General features: G+C 57.1%; 4 protein-coding genes across 4 annotated transcripts; 3 read left to right on the top strand and 1 right to left on the bottom strand.

Annotated features, from left to right (window-relative positions):
* Positions 1-167: 167 nt before the first annotated feature.
* On the top strand, positions 168-1617 carry MKK02DRAFT_21610 (HAD-like domain-containing protein; the record flags this gene model as incomplete). Its single annotated transcript, XM_053086439.1, has 9 exons — positions 168-310; positions 367-574; positions 626-763; positions 820-874; positions 926-1010; positions 1064-1205; positions 1257-1294; positions 1341-1395; positions 1453-1617. The coding sequence occupies 9 exons, from the start codon at positions 168-170 to the stop codon at positions 1615-1617; spliced, it is 1029 nt and encodes a 342-aa protein (XP_052941811.1).
* Positions 1618-2003: 386 nt separating this feature from the next.
* On the bottom strand, positions 2004-3223 carry MKK02DRAFT_41676 (uncharacterized protein; the record flags this gene model as incomplete). Its single annotated transcript, XM_053091658.1, has 3 exons — positions 2004-2684; positions 2722-3033; positions 3083-3223. The coding sequence occupies 3 exons, from the start codon at positions 3221-3223 to the stop codon at positions 2004-2006; spliced, it is 1134 nt and encodes a 377-aa protein (XP_052941810.1).
* Positions 3224-4344: 1121 nt separating this feature from the next.
* On the top strand, positions 4345-7136 carry MKK02DRAFT_21135 (uncharacterized protein; the record flags this gene model as incomplete). The annotated part of the gene is made up of 6 exons (XM_053086365.1): positions 4345-4775; positions 4822-4890; positions 4934-5309; positions 5360-5473; positions 5517-6205; positions 6293-7136. 6 exons carry the CDS (start codon positions 4345-4347, stop codon positions 7134-7136), a joined length of 2523 nt encoding a protein of 840 aa, XP_052941809.1.
* A 326-nt stretch (positions 7137-7462) lies between these two features.
* Positions 7463-14499, top strand: MKK02DRAFT_35703 (Ion transport protein-domain-containing protein; the record flags this gene model as incomplete). The annotated part of the gene is made up of 24 exons (XM_053089247.1): positions 7463-7696; positions 7973-8340; positions 8387-8539; positions 8591-9353; positions 9388-9472; positions 9506-9689; positions 9735-10161; positions 10206-10286; positions 10321-10407; positions 10461-10502; positions 10546-10621; positions 10669-11083; positions 11119-11817; positions 11862-12227; positions 12274-12504; positions 12548-12591; positions 12643-12922; positions 12960-13139; positions 13188-13217; positions 13265-13372; positions 13417-13514; positions 13560-13642; positions 13686-14011; positions 14067-14499. 24 exons carry the CDS (start codon positions 7463-7465, stop codon positions 14497-14499), a joined length of 5793 nt encoding a protein of 1930 aa, XP_052941808.1.
* Positions 14500-14783: the final 284 nt, after the last annotated feature.

Here is a 14783-nt window from a genome sequence, read left to right as displayed (position 1 = left end):
CCGAGGCTCCTGCAACAATCACCGCCCTCCCCGATATCCAGAGCACACCCTACAGCTCCAAAAAGCCCAAACTACTCCATGTCGACCCGTCTTGCTACTCTGCACAAGCTGGACCTTCAACCCTGCCCGCCACCCCGAGCGCGGACGCCAATGGGAACGGCGAGAACATGGACGTGGACGGCGTGGAGAAGACGCCGGTGTTTGAGGCTATACCCCTCCCGGAGGAAGTGAGCGTCAAGGAAGAGTTTTATGAGCTGAGGATGGGGTGGAGTGGGAAGATATACGAGTTGCGAGTGGGTGGAAACGATATGTGAGCTGAGTGCTCCCCCGTGCCTGTCACAGTAGGGTATATAGCTGAGCACGCAGGGTATACGACTTCCGCCATCAGATCGAAGTCCTTACCAACGTCCCTCCCGAGCGACAAAAGCTCATTGGTCTGTCCAAAGGAAAGTTGTCGAGCGAGATGGACAGTGTCCGGTTTGGCGCATTGGGAGTCAAGAATGGGATCAAGTTCACGATGATCGGGACGCCAGAGGCGGATAGTTTTGTATATCGCTCAGAGACGGCGAAGCAGGTGAGCTGCCGTCTTCTCCTACTTGGACACCCAGGAGCTGACTCGGTACAGCAACAGGCGGACGACTTTGACGTGCGGTATAAGGCGCTGGCGATTGCCAAGGGAGAGGCGGTGAGGCTGGTCGCTCCAGCGGATGATCCGAGGAACAAGAGGAAGATACAGGAGGTGATCAGGTCTTGTCCTATCACTGTGAGCTGACGCGCCCGCTCGAACGAAATTGGAAGTTGGACTCAGCTCATGTGTAGGTCATGGATGATCCTCGACCAGGAAAGCGCCTTCTCGTCCTTGACCTTGACTATAGTAAGCTGACCAGTTCGCTTCGAGGACAAGCGAGTATCAGCTCACGTCTAGCCATCGTTGACACCAAACCCCTCCTTGAAGGCTCCCTGCCCGCAGACGAGTGCGCACGTCCTGGGTTGCATGATTTTCTCGAAAAGTCAGCTATATCGTGTTCCGTGATTTCTGTGGAGACTATAACTGACAGGAAAGGGTCTACCCACACTATGACATTGTCGTCTGGTCCCAAACCCACTGGCGGTGGCTCGAGAGCAAGCTGGTCGAGATTGGGATGATTGGAGGGGACCGGAATTACAAGATCAGCTTTGTGGCGGATCGGACGTCAATGTTCCCGGTGAGCTGCGTCGTACGGAGCGCCGGCCGCCAGGATCAGCTGACGTGATAGGTGTTCACGCAGAGGGACGGTCAGCCGTTCAAACACGAGTAGGTCTTCTGACGCACTCAGAGAAGTATCAACGCTGATGAGCAGGGTCAAGCCTCTCGCTTACTTCTGGGCATCCTTCCCACACTGGTCAGCCAAGAATGTAAGCTGAAGCGTACGGGGCTCGTGTGTCGGACAAATTCCGAAGCTGACTGTGCAGTCCATACATATCGATGACCTCTCCCGGAACTTTGCCTTGAACCCCGGAGAAGGACTCAAGATCCGGGCGTTCAAGGGTGCAGGCACGCCAGACGGACTGGGAGACAAGGAGCTCATCAAGCTTGGGAACTACGTATGTTCATCTATCTCCTCTGCCTCGATATGATCAAAGGCTGATGAAGCAGTTGATCGGACTGGCGGAGCGTTGTGAGGACTTCACATCGGTTGATCACTCGGTGAGCCTTTGCCTGGCGTCCAAAAGTGGGCAGTGCTGACAGACCAGAACTGGAAGAAGATCCTTCGTCACCCTCCCGCGCAGCCTGCTGCTTCGGCTTCGGCGTCTGGGCCTGCGCCTCCAGATCCTGCGGCACCTGCACCGCCAGCACCGCCGGCGCCATGAGGCGCGGACCTTGCGCTGGCGAGAGGCGATGGTTTATACCAGCATTTTTGAACTTTATCCTGTGCACTATCAGATGTATTACAAGCTATTGTGCAGACTGATTCAGGACTAATACAACCTCATGTCATCCCCCTATCTTCCGCGCTCACATGTCATAGCGGCCGCCCCGACCCGCACGCCGGACATGTTGGCGTATCCTGAGACGGCCGCCGTCGAACCACGTCGGCCACATGGCTCTCATCCCGCAATATCCCTTGAAACACAATTCCAACTTCTTCCGCCTTTTTACGCTGGTCGGCCTCAGACAATGGCTCCCTCTCTGGCGTCCTCGCCATCCCTGCATACCCCGACACCATCTCCTCCTCGGACGTCCTGATCTCCCTTACGCCCGTCGACGCATAGATGGTCAGATCCGCCGTATCCGTCTTGGCCCGCGTCCGCCCGTCGGTCCGATCCGCCCGTATAGATGTAATATCCGACATGGCATCGCAGATCCGATTTCGGAGGGACTGCCAAGCCGTCGACATGGGCTCGTCGCTGCACCAAGTCATGGGTGCGCCCCACGGCAGGATGAGCTCGCCCGGCCCCGCCGTGAAGTGCTGGCACCGCGAGTACCGGATGGGGGTGACGTGCGATGCGCAGGTATTGCGTGGGATGTTGAGGACGCCCGCGACGTCCCGGATGCAAAAGTGGCGGAAGGAAGGGAGGAAGCTGAGGAGCTCGTCGAATCGGGAAAAGGCGTCAGTCATTCGGACCGGTATGGTCTGCCGGATCGGTTCCGAGTGATGACTGGTACTCTGCCCAATACTTGTCGGTACCGTAGATGGACGATACTGAGATGGATGTAAGGTGAGGGAAGATAACCTCCACGAGCGCCTTGTTTCGCGCGACCCAGAGCAGACCCATCCGTATCTCCTCCACCTCTTGCACGCATTCGGCGAGGATCCGCCTCCTTTGCTCTTTCCTGCTTGGGCCGATTGAGGCCCATGCGGCGCTTCCAAGCTGGAGGATAATGTGGTAAGGCGCTTCGAGACCTTTCGCGCAGTATTCGATATGGAGGGTATGAATGCGAGAGGGAAGTTGCCGCTTGGACAGGGTGGAGGGGTTAAACATGAGGAGACCGAATTGATCCGTCACTACGGTCCAAGAGTAGATGAGAGGCGCGCAGAGGGAGTGGAAGAGCTGCTGTTGAGCTTTGGTCTTTTATAATTTTTCGATAGTGTACACTCACGGATGACACGCGGCTCAGAGAGCAGAGATCGGGCTGCCGGATCAGGGCGCGCGGTGGAGCCGAGAGCGGTTTTGGGGTTGGGTTTCGAAGGTAAGGGATCACGAGTGCCCAGATCTCCGGTGGGAGCGACACAGCGGTCATACTGGATGAAGCCTTCGATCCCGAAAGACAGGCACCGCAAAGAGAGGCTGAGAGCACGCCCCGTCGACGAGCAAGTCGACAATCGAGGAATGCGGAGCAGAAAGGGCAAGGCGATAAATGGAGGGATCAATCAGTCTCGACACTCCCACTTTGCTCCCCCACCCTGCATCGATGTTGTCTTATACTGTATGTCCGGCCTCCTGTGCTATCTGTGCGTGCGAAAATACAGCCGTCGTCTGACTATCCTCCAGTTCGTGATGCTTTTGAGCTATGTTATCGGGCTCATCCCGCGACAGCGTCACGCTGGGGAAACATGCTGCTCGATGCGCGTGCCACTCGGTTTGCATCACTGCCTGGCATGAATGCACCATGCTCTTCGTGATGCGCTTTGCAATATACCTATCATACCCGCTAGTACCCGCTCCGACCTGCTGCGACGTACTTTGGGGACCGCTACAGGGCCGTACCTCCGCATCGCCACCGACTTCGCCACACTCCCTCTAGATCTTGCTGTTCGGAGCCACTCTCAGGATGATCGGACCTATTTACGGCATGGTAATCTGAAACACCCTATCGGGCATGTTAGAACGTTAAGCTTCGGAGCTTGGCTTATTAAGGCAAGGTGTCGTTACTCGTATGCGGTCCGCACAGCTTTTCCTCCGACTACCTCTAGTACGAGTATGGGTGGCGCTATGGACGACCTCAGGGTGCCGTAGCTTTTGGTGAGCCGAAGAGTCAAAGAGGATCGGAGGCAAGCGAAGATTCTGATGGAGGTTGTGTGTGGAGGTCATGTCCTTTGACTGTTCCTTTGATGTTGGGCCAACTTCTACGACCCTCATCTGGTTCACTGACTTCTGGGGTGGGTCTAGCAGCTATGCAGCTCTAGTACAGACACAGTCAAACACCACTCGACTACTCGATGATCGATAACGACCAAGACTTAGACGGCAAGCCCCCCCGCGACTCACATCTCAGACACGATCCAGACGGTCAGCGCCAGCGGTCAGCATACCGCTCGGATAGATCTACCAGCTCGAAGCTGTGCCATCGATCTATCATCTATCGGACTATCTCCCCTCGTCCTTCGTTCGGAGTAGAGCCCGATCTGCTTCATCGTCACTATGAAGCTCTTCCACCTCGCCGCCTGCTTCCTCCCCCTCGTTCTCGCTCAGGACTCCTCCCGCTCTGTTTCAGCAACCTCCCCTTCGGCTGCTCCCTCCAACTCGACCAACGCGAATCAGACGGTCATCACTACTACCATCACCTCCCTTGTCACCTCCGGCTCTGCCTCTCCCTCACCTACCGCGATTGTCCTCACTTTGACGCTCAACTCTACCGCTTCTTCCCCTTCGAATTCCTCTCTTGCCAACTCGACGATCAGCGCCAATGGCACAGTCATCAACGGGACAGCGGCGAACGCTACGGCGGAGTGGAAGGAGGGGGACGATTGGATACCGTTTGGTATCCCCATCGACCCGGCTTATGGGGTGCTGGGGGCGCTGTTGATCCTTACGGGCATTCCTGTGGCGGTTCTGGGCGGGAAGAATCGATGGTGAGCCCTCGAAGCGGATGACTTGCAGCAGCTGCTGATAGAGCAGGTCAAGCTTGGCAATAGCGTTCGGCTACTCCCTTGGCCTCTTCACACTAGTCATGATCCTTCGGTTTGGGTAAGTTCCTTATTTTCTTGCCGTGGCGACCGCTAATACCCAGCGTCGAACCCAGTATTCAACCTCCCTCCCCGAATCCACCCTCCCAAACCCTTCGAGGGCTCTACCTCCTCGCCTGCATCGTGGCCTCCATCATCGGCGGCGGAATCGGCGTCTTCCTCTGGAAACTCGCGAAATACTGGGTTTCCGCTTCGGGCGGCTTTGCTTTCGGATGGTTCCTCCTCGCTCTCCGACCTGGCGGACTTATCACGAATGTGCTCGGTCGGTGGGGGTTGTTGGGCGGGTTGACGGTTGGCGCGTTTGTGGCGAGTCTGCCGGAGGCGCTCAATCCGTGGACGATGTTGTTGGGGACGGCGTGGATCGGGGCGACGGCGTTCATGTTGGGTGTGGATTGTTATACAAGGGCTGGGCTGAAAGAGGTGAGTTGGCTGTAAGAGGTGCAGGACTTGGAAATGGTACTGATGACCAGTTCTATGTCCACAATTTGGGCTTCTTCGATCTATACCCGGAACTCAAGGGCGCCAAGTACCCCTTGACACAAACGATGTCAATCGAGCTGGGCATTCTCGGTGCTGTCATTGTCGTACGTCCTCCCTTCTGTCTTCCGGGATAGAGCTGACTTTCAGGTCGGCGCAGCTATCCAGTTCCGCGTCCTCAACATCCTGCAAAAACGCATCAAGCAGCTCAAAGAGGACGAGGAGGCCCGCGAGGACAGTGCGGAGGTTTCGAAAGCCGCGGAACGTTTCAAAAACCTTGAGACGGAACAAACGGAGTGGGAGGAGAAGTACGGTTCTGGCTCGGGCTCGGGCAAGGGTCCAGGCAGCCCCGAAATCCCACTCGACACGCCCAACGGTACATCCGCGCTCCCGCAGCTGGAATTCGACCCCCGGCGGGCCAGCAGCCAACTCAGCCTGCTCAGTCAAAAGGAGAAGGGCCGGTATGAGACTTCTTTGCACTCGCCGGGCCTGGGGGACATGCGTGTCCCTAGTCCAGACGGGAGGGAGGTGATGCGGGATCGCGAGGAGCTAGCGAGTCCTTTTGCTGGCGGAGCGAGGTCGGGGTCGGCGATGGGCGGGTCGATACGCGGTGACGTGGCCCTAGGCGGAGACGACGAGATTGAGAGCAAGATGAAGCTGTTGGATGAGGTTCGGCAGGCTCGACTGTCGATCCGCTCAAGCCTGGACCACCTCAACCTCCGGAGTCAGACACCTACCGTCCCCGGCGCAGCGTCGGCTTCTACCACACCCACGTCGAGTCACTTTGACCCGCACATCCGCCGCAATTCGGGAGCTAGCTCGAGGATGCTAGAGCCAACGTACGCATCGGTGGACCGGCCCATGTCGAGGCAGCAGTCTCAGCCGACCCAGCCTCAGAGCGAGTGGGAGCGGTACACCTCGGATAGGCGCATCATCTCCCCGACTCTCCCTTCGCCCGCCTCTCTCGGTCCGGTGGACTCGAGGCGGCCCATGTCTACTCGCCAGCTATCGCATGACGCCATCTACGAAACGCCTGAAATCGACTACGGAGCGGATCGTCGGGATCGTACCACCAGTATGCTCGAGACGCGCACGTCGGACTTCGGGCCTCACCCGCCACACCGTCAGTCCATGCATGACACGTACCCCCTGGGTGAACCTCTTCGGCGGACCGAGTCCGCCCACGCCACGGTGAATCCCGCCAACGGAATGTCGCGCCCCACCTCCTCCTATGACCTCCCTCGGCAATACGATACCACCCCGCACCACCGCTTATCCACCCTGTCTACAGGTCCGGGCGTCATCACCGGCTCCGCGTCGCAAGCGTTCAACGGCACGTCGAGGCCGGCGAGCATGCAGCGGACGATGACGTATGAGGAACTGGCGGATAGGCACCGGAAGAGGATCTCCAAGTTGCAAGATCCGGTATCGAGCAAGATGAAGGAGGAAGTTGCACTGGCGGAGGCGAAAGAGAAGTGGGAGCGGCAGAAACGGGCAGAAAAGGTGGAGATGAGGCGGAGGGAGGCGGAAGGGATGTTGAAGCAGAAGGAGGGAGAACGGGTGACGCCGGGCCCAGTGTGGGGCAGGGGTGATGGGGCGAAGAAGGCGGAAGAGTGGAGGAGGAGCGTTCACACCGATTTGAACATGGCTGGGCAGACTGGGCAGCCCCAAAGGGCGTCAAAGGGCCCGGGGCAGATGGGGCAGGGTGAGCAGCCGGTGGGGATGGCAGGGAGGAACTCGAGGAGGATGAGCTCGCATCTCGCCAACTAGAGTGGAGAAGAGGAGGGATAACCGTGTATCTATAGATGTGTAGCGTAACATACGGACAATGCCTAGTAGATAGATAGATGAGCTGCCATGCCGTCCTATTATATTAGCTGTCTAACAGAATATAGAGGCAACAGACCCGCCCGTGATGTCACGTGCACCTTTGTGCACATTCCTCGCGCGTTTTGCATATGACCGACGACGGACGACCGCGGCAGTGTGGCTGTGCTTTCCACATCCGATATAGCTATAGCTCAGCAACTCCTCTTGCTCGTCCGATGCCGCGATCACATTGGAAGCGGACATCCCACCATCGCTAGCATAGCGCAATGGACCCCGGCGGCTCAGCGTCCCGGCGCCCAGGACCTTCCGCCATATCCACCTCCTTCCGCTCTCCGCTCCCTTCTCCTCTGGCCTCGCCCACCCTCTCCTCGGCAGGCGCAGACGGTCTGAACCGGCGACTGAGCTGGAGCAGACCACAAGACGATGTCTTTACCGCCCGGCCGGTGGATATGGACCCTTCGCAGATGAGGAGCCTGGCCCCGCCGAGCTGGGCCCGCCTGGTCAGTGATGACGGGATGGAGGAGTACGATCTTGGCTTAAGGGAGCCTCGGCGGTCATGTGACAGCCCTCCAGCTCAAGGGTGGAAAGGTGGCGGGCAGGGACTACGGCCATTCTTCCATCAAGCGGACTCTACGGCGTCTTTCGACTCTCAGCAGTCTACTGGCTCCCCTCCATCCGGAGTCGAGGACGAGCGGGACCGCGACCGGACCCCTTTCGCCTCCTCCTCGTCCCGAATATACCCTTCCGCGCAGCTCTCTTCGACGCGCAAGTCCAAGAGGGTATACGACGAACACGGACTCGCTCGCGGTCCGCGTAACCTCGCTGCGTCCGTTGCACGCTCCCCTACATTTCGGGCTGTATCGAGCACACTCCGCAAGGCGAGCGTGCGCGTGTCGACTCTGATGAGCCCTGGTCAGGCGAGAGAGGACGGGCGGACCAGGATACCAGATGAGGACGATGAGGAGAGCAAGGGCACAAGAGGGTTTGAGATGGATCCGTTCCAGCCTCCTCCGAGTGCGGTGGATGCCGGGAGGCCAGAGGGGTTGCCGCCGGAGCTGAAGACAGGATTGAGGGGGAGGACTCTTTGTCTCTTTGGAGTGGACAATGTGATCAGGAAGGCATGCTATGCTGCGCTGAATTGGCCGTACGTGTCCTCTCCTACTCGGAAGGGGGGAAGACTGATGATCCAGGTGGACCGAGACCGCTATTCTGGGTCTAATCATCCTCTACGCTGTGATCCTCACAATTCAATCTTCTTCGCCACTGTACGAACCACGCCCAGGCAACGGCTACTTCCAGAGTTGGGAAGACTGGGTGATCCTCATCATCTTTTGCATCTTCACGTGAGTTCCCTTGGACCCGCGCAAGAGGTATTTCATCAGGCTGACTATCAGCTTCGAGATGGCCGCTAGGATGATCACCACCGGGCTCATCTTTGACCCAGAGACGACCGTCCAAGCGTGGCTCTCTGGTCCGAACGGCGTCGTCTCCCGGGCATCCGAGCGGGCCAAGAGCGCGCAGAGCCACTTCCGCCGGACCCATATACCCTCGCCAGCCGCTCCTCGTGCCGCTTGGCGATCCACATCGGCGAGTCATCCTACCCAGCCCAAAACAGCCAAGCTGCCCGAAGCGCCGTTCCAAAGCGCCGTGCAGCGTCAACTGAATCTGTCCGCCGCTGGTCGTCCGTACCTCCGTCACTCTTGGCACCGCATCGACCTCCTTTCCATCGTGTCATTCTGGATCACCTTCTTCCTCGCCTCCGCCCATCAAGAGGCCACATCCACGCACCACATCTACATCTTCCGCGCGCTGTCTATCCTCCGGGCCGGCCGACTACTCGTCATCACGAGCGGAACAACCACAATTTTAGATTCGCTCAAGCGTGCCGGCCCGCTCCTGATCACCGTCGGGTTCTTTGTCATCTTTGCTGCGACGCTATTCTCCATCATCGGTATCCAGAGCTTCCGAGGTTCGTTCCGCCGGACATGTATCATGACGGACCCGAACAACGCCAGTAATATCTTCGACACGGGCCAGCACTGCGGCGGATATCTCGATCCAGAGACATTGAGGGAATTGCCGTACCTCCTGCAGAACGGTCAAGCGTTCTCGCAGGATCCAAAGGGGTATATCTGTGCTCAGAACCAGGTCTGCCAGGTGAGCCATGCGTCCCGCTCCAGCTAACTCATAGCTCGGTGATACCAATCCCCAGGGCAATACCATGAGCTTTGACAACTTCTTCTTTGCACTCATTCAGGTGGTGCTCATCGCTTCTAGTGAGTTCGGTTGATAGCCCAGCTGATCATCAGTTAATACCTGGGCACCGGTCATGTACTCGGCAATGGACTCGGACTACTTTGCGTCAGCGCTGTACTGGATCGTCGGCGTGATCATCATCAACTTTTGGTTGATCAACCTCGTCGTCGCGGTCGTTGTCAATACATTCCAGGGTGTTCGGTCGGATACGAGGCGAAGTGCTTTCGGAGCGGACGAGTAAGCTTATCGCCTTGGAAGTTACTCGCAAGCTCATCCCTCTAGCTCCGCCATCGGTGTCGACCCAAACTGGTCCGCCAACGACAAGAAAAAGGAAGAATCCCGGCTGCTCCGCCTGTACCGCCGCACGGAGTACTTTTGGGTCGCACTCGTCCTCCTCTCCCTCGTTGCTCAAGGCTGCAAAACCTCCGAATCCTTACCGGCCACTATCGACCTCCTCCAGGCTATCGAATTTGGCATCACCCTCGCATTCGACGTCGAGATCGCCTTCCGTATCGTCGCATACTTTCCGCTCTGGCGCGACTTTATCGGTAGCCCACGTAACAACTTTGACCTGTTCTTGGCGGTATCCAGCTCGATCATCCAGATTCCGGCTATTGCGGGCTCGGAGGCGTACAGCTGGTTGACGGTGTTCCAGCTGCTGCGGTGGTATCGCTTTGTCCTGGCCTTTCCGAGGATGAAGCCGTTGCTGGTACGTCGTTGAACTCGACAAGTGGAGATTGGCTGACTTTGCAGCTTCGGCTATTTGGGAGTCTCGCCGGATTGATCAACATGACAATCTTCCTGTTCACCATGAACTTCTTAGCCGCGCTCTTTGTAAGTCCAGGCTGGGCCATGCTAATCGTGATAGGCGGTCCAGCTGTTCCGAGGTGATCTAGGCGACGACGACTTTATCAGCTTCTCGCAGACGTACAATGCGTTCTTGGGCATGTACCAGGTGAGCTCACGCCCCTCTTCCCGTGCAACCAGCTGGAGAGCTTACTTGATCAGATCTTCTCCTCTGAGAACTGGTCTGATATCATGTTCAATGCTGTGCGTGGCTATCCTTCTTCGCAAAGATAGAGCTGACTGACAGATGCAAGCAGAAGATCGGTGGAGGCAGAAGGTCATCGCTGCTATATTCTTGTCTTGTTGGCTCATCTTCTCCTTCTGTGGGTCTACTTGATAGTCGCTGTAGGACGCAGAGCTGACGAGTCAGTCATCGTACTGCAGATGTTCATCGCTGTCATCAACGAGAACTTTGAGATCGCCGAGGAGCAAAAGCGAAAGCGCCAGGTCGAGGAGTTCATCCGGCGCGGAGAACCTCAATCAGCGCACGTTAGCTGGATTGACCGGCTCAACCCATACCGCCTCGTCAAGGCTCGGCATCAGGCCGTACAGGTGCGATCCTTGCCCCAGAATCTGGTGCTCCCGCTCAAACAGACGGTCGGCGCGGATGTCGGACAAGCGGCGCCGTCGAGTGCAATGAATGGGTTCGAGGTACCCAAGCAAAAGTTGCGGAAGCTCTTTGGGAGAGAGAAGGATGATAGTGTGCTGCGATACCGCAAGAGGCCGGTCTCGGCGGTGGTGAAGCCCGATGCGTATGCGGACGATTATGCGGATGACCGAGGATTGTAAGTGCGCAGATCTGAGAGAGTGCTGACTTCAGGACCGACCTGCTTCCTCCAGTCAATCCCAGCACGGAAGGGAACGAGCTAGCCGACGCCAACCGGGAACGACGAAACCAGCAAGCCGACTTCATCGCCGCGCACCCCAGCTTCGACCGATCTCTCTGGGTATTCAAGCAGGGCAATCCCATCCGGCGGTTCTGCCAGTCCTGTTTTGACCCGGCATACGGCGACCGCATCTATGGCCGACCCGCCCACCCAGTCCTCCGCTTGACAGCCAAGGTCGTCATCTTTAGCACTATCGTCGCCAGTATCGTAGTCGCTGCCATCTCGACCCCCATCTACCGGAAATACTACTACGAAAGCAACGGCTACTTCCGGGGCTCATGGTACGACATCGCCGAAGCCGGTCTGAGTGGCGTCTTCATCGTCGAGGCCATTATGAAGATCATTGCGGACGGCTTCATCTTTGCGCCCAACGCCTATCTACTCTCGGTGTGGAACATCTTTGATTTCGTTATCCTCCTCGCACTGGTCGTTAATATGGTCGGATCGCTCATCGTCATTGGCGGTGTCAATCGGTTGACTCGGGCGCTGCGGAGCGTGCGGGCTTTACGGCTCATCACGCTCTTCTCGCGTCTCCGGGACACGCTGCACGTCGTGCTATTTGCGGGATTCATCAATATCGTTGACGCCTCCATCTTGATGATCCTCTACATCATCCCATTTGCGGTGTGGGGGTAAGCTGTTCCTCATGGTGCTATCAACTGAAGCTGATATCTAGGTTGAACATCTTCTCTGGCCTCCTGTTCTCATGCACCGATACCGACGCCTCTGGCTTCTCCGCATGCTTCGGCGAGAGGAGCATCTTCCCGGTGGACGACTCGCTCGGCTTCCTCGCTCCCCAAGTATGGTCCAATCCCGGCATCATCGGCGGCTCCACCGTATACTCATTCGACTCGTTCCGCCAGTCCATGCTCATCCTCTTTGAGATCGTCTCCCTCGAAGGCTGGATCGACGTCATGAATTCGGCTACATCCATCACCGGGCGGGAGAGTCAGCCAGCAGAGAACGCTGCGCAATGGAACAGTATCTTCTTCATCGTCTTCAACCTCTTTGGAGGGGTTATCATCCTCACTCTCTTCGTCAGGTAGGGCTGCCGCTTTCGCTCGTATGGCCGGAGCTGACGGGATCAGCATCATCATTGAGAACTTCTCGATGCGGTCGGGGATGCAGCTATTGACGACGGAGCAAAGGCGTTGGGTCGATCTATCAAAGTTCATCAAGGCTCAGACCCCCTCTCAGCTTCCCCAGACCCCCCCTTCCGATGGCGTCCGGATATGGTGCTACAATCGCGCGACGGAGAAGCATGGATGGTGGGCGAGAGGGTTCACGTTGATCTACTATCTGCATATCTTGTTACTAGCGTGAGTCGAGCCTCCCTGCTCGTGAGCCTGAGCTGACTGGAAGTTTTGAGGATTTTAACAACACTATCTTTGATGATCAGCAAATCGGTGAGCATGCACGGGCAGATTGTCACAGGAGCTAGCTGCTGACACGCACAGATAGCATCTTCCTATTGCTCACTATGATCTACGCGGTTGATCTCCTGGTTCGCTTCTTCGGCCTCGGCATGCGCAGCTTCTGGGCGAACGGATGGAACATCTTCGATCTCATAGTCATCACCGGGTCATTTGCCACCACCATACCAGCGCTACAAGCGTCCATGGCTGGATCACCCGGAAGTCAGGTCAACGTACAGCTGCAGAAGCTGTTCTTGGTGGCGATAGCTCTGAAATTGGTCCAGCGGAACAGCCGGCTCAATCAACTGTTCAAGACCTCTGTGTGAGTCCTTTTCGCCAGAATACAGCTGACAGTTCAGTGCGAGTCTCCCGGCTATTGGGAAGCTGTTCCTCCTCTGGGCATGTCTCTTCGTCTTTTACGCCATCATGTTTGTCGAGGTTTTTGGCTTGACCAAGACGGGCACGGCGTCGACCAGCCGATTCCAGAATTACCATACCTTCGGGAACGCGCTCGTCATGCTTGCTTTCATGTCTACAGGGTGAGCTTGACGTCCACTGCTCCTTGAGGGCAGAGCTGATGCGGACAGGGAAGGCTGGAATGGGTACATGCACGGCTTGTAAGACGTTTGGCGTACTTTGTCTTTTCGCCGAGCTGACGCGATAGTACCCTGGAAGCTCCGAGATGTACCGCTTCCGACAACTTCCTGAACTCTGATTGCGGTAGTCCCGGCTGGGCCTTCTTCCTCTTCATCAGCTGGAACATCTTATCGATGTAAGTCAGGGTACTTTTCAAGGCGTTATCCGCTGACTGGTCAGGTACATCTTCCTTAACATGTTCACCGGTGTTGTAGTCGAGTCATTCGCGTACGTGTACCAGATGCCAGGCGGGATCTCGCTTGACCGAGAACAGATGCGTGAGTCCAACAGCGGGACTGAAGATGGCTCAAGCTGAGAGTCAGGGGCGTTCAAGCGGGTCTGGGCAGACTTCGATACCGATCGGTCCGGCTACATCACGCGCAAAGAGCTCATCCCTTTCTTATCTGTGAGTCTGAGTCAGGTGGTCTAGAGTCAAGCTGAGATGTAAGCTGCTCAGCGGAGTGTTCGAAGTCCGACCTTATCCACCTTCGGTCTCCGTCCGCAATCTACTCCGCTCGTCCGTACCCGACCCGGTCGATAACGCTGCCGGAAAGCTCGTCGTAGCAGCAGGAAGAAAGTACGCGGTCGACGTACGTCACGTCGAGAGCCTGGTACGCCAGATTGACCTCACAAAGGTCCGGGAGCGCCGACGCGTATTCGCTCGCCTGTATCATGAGGCGCGGATATCGGAGGAGCCCGGACGAGGGATCAGCTTTACCTCGATGCTGTTTATGCTTGCTCATTACAAGCTCATCGATGATGAGAAGGCTTTACAGTGAGCTCATCTAACCCCTCGCGCTCTGACGTGTGTGCTTGAGCTCATCGAACAGACTGGACGATCTCCTTGACCGCCGGGCCAAAACCGAAAGAGTGACCGACCTCGTCAACCTCGATCGAGTCCGAGGGCTTCTACGCACCATCTACTGGCGCCGCCGATACCTGCGGCTCCGGGATGAGCGCCGACGTGCTATCAACGAGGCCAACGGCATCCCTGCTATTGTACTTGAGCCTATCGCCCCATCTCCTCCGGAGGACGAGGACGATCTGGACCCATTTGAGCGGCAAGACTACAGCCTACCCGAGTCCCCCACTTCATCCCGCCGGTCCAGTCCAGGACCGTCTCCTCACTTGCGCTCCTTCAACCTCGGTCGCCATTCCCCTTCTCTGTCAGTCGGGAGCCCGGCGATGTCGCATCGCGGCTCCGATGCGAGTATGCTATCGTCCGATGATTCGGGTATGAGACGGTATGTCTTCTGTCGGTAGGGAGGAGTGTGATCGCTGATGGGTCTAGCGGTTCTGTCTCGGATGATGAGCGGAGTCGAGGCAATTCCCCGGTGATTGAGGCAATCATGTGGGGAGGTGAGTTGATCCAACGACTCGCTCTGAAGTTTATGCTGATATCCAGATATGATGCGCGAGGCAGAAGAGCGGGAGGGGAATAACGACGACACCTATGATCATGACCAACCTCACGCAAGATGACATGACGTTCTGGACATATGTAATGCAAATAGATATGTAGACAACAAGATGCTATTCCTGTACAA

The sequence above is a fragment of the Dioszegia hungarica genome, assembly GCF_025882075.1.
Source record: "Dioszegia hungarica strain PDD-24b-2 chromosome Unknown MKK02contig_32, whole genome shotgun sequence".
NCBI lineage: Eukaryota > Fungi > Basidiomycota > Tremellomycetes > Tremellales > Bulleribasidiaceae > Dioszegia > Dioszegia hungarica.
The sequence above is the reverse complement of the archived record's forward strand: the minus strand, read 5'-3'. Positions and strand labels throughout refer to the sequence as shown.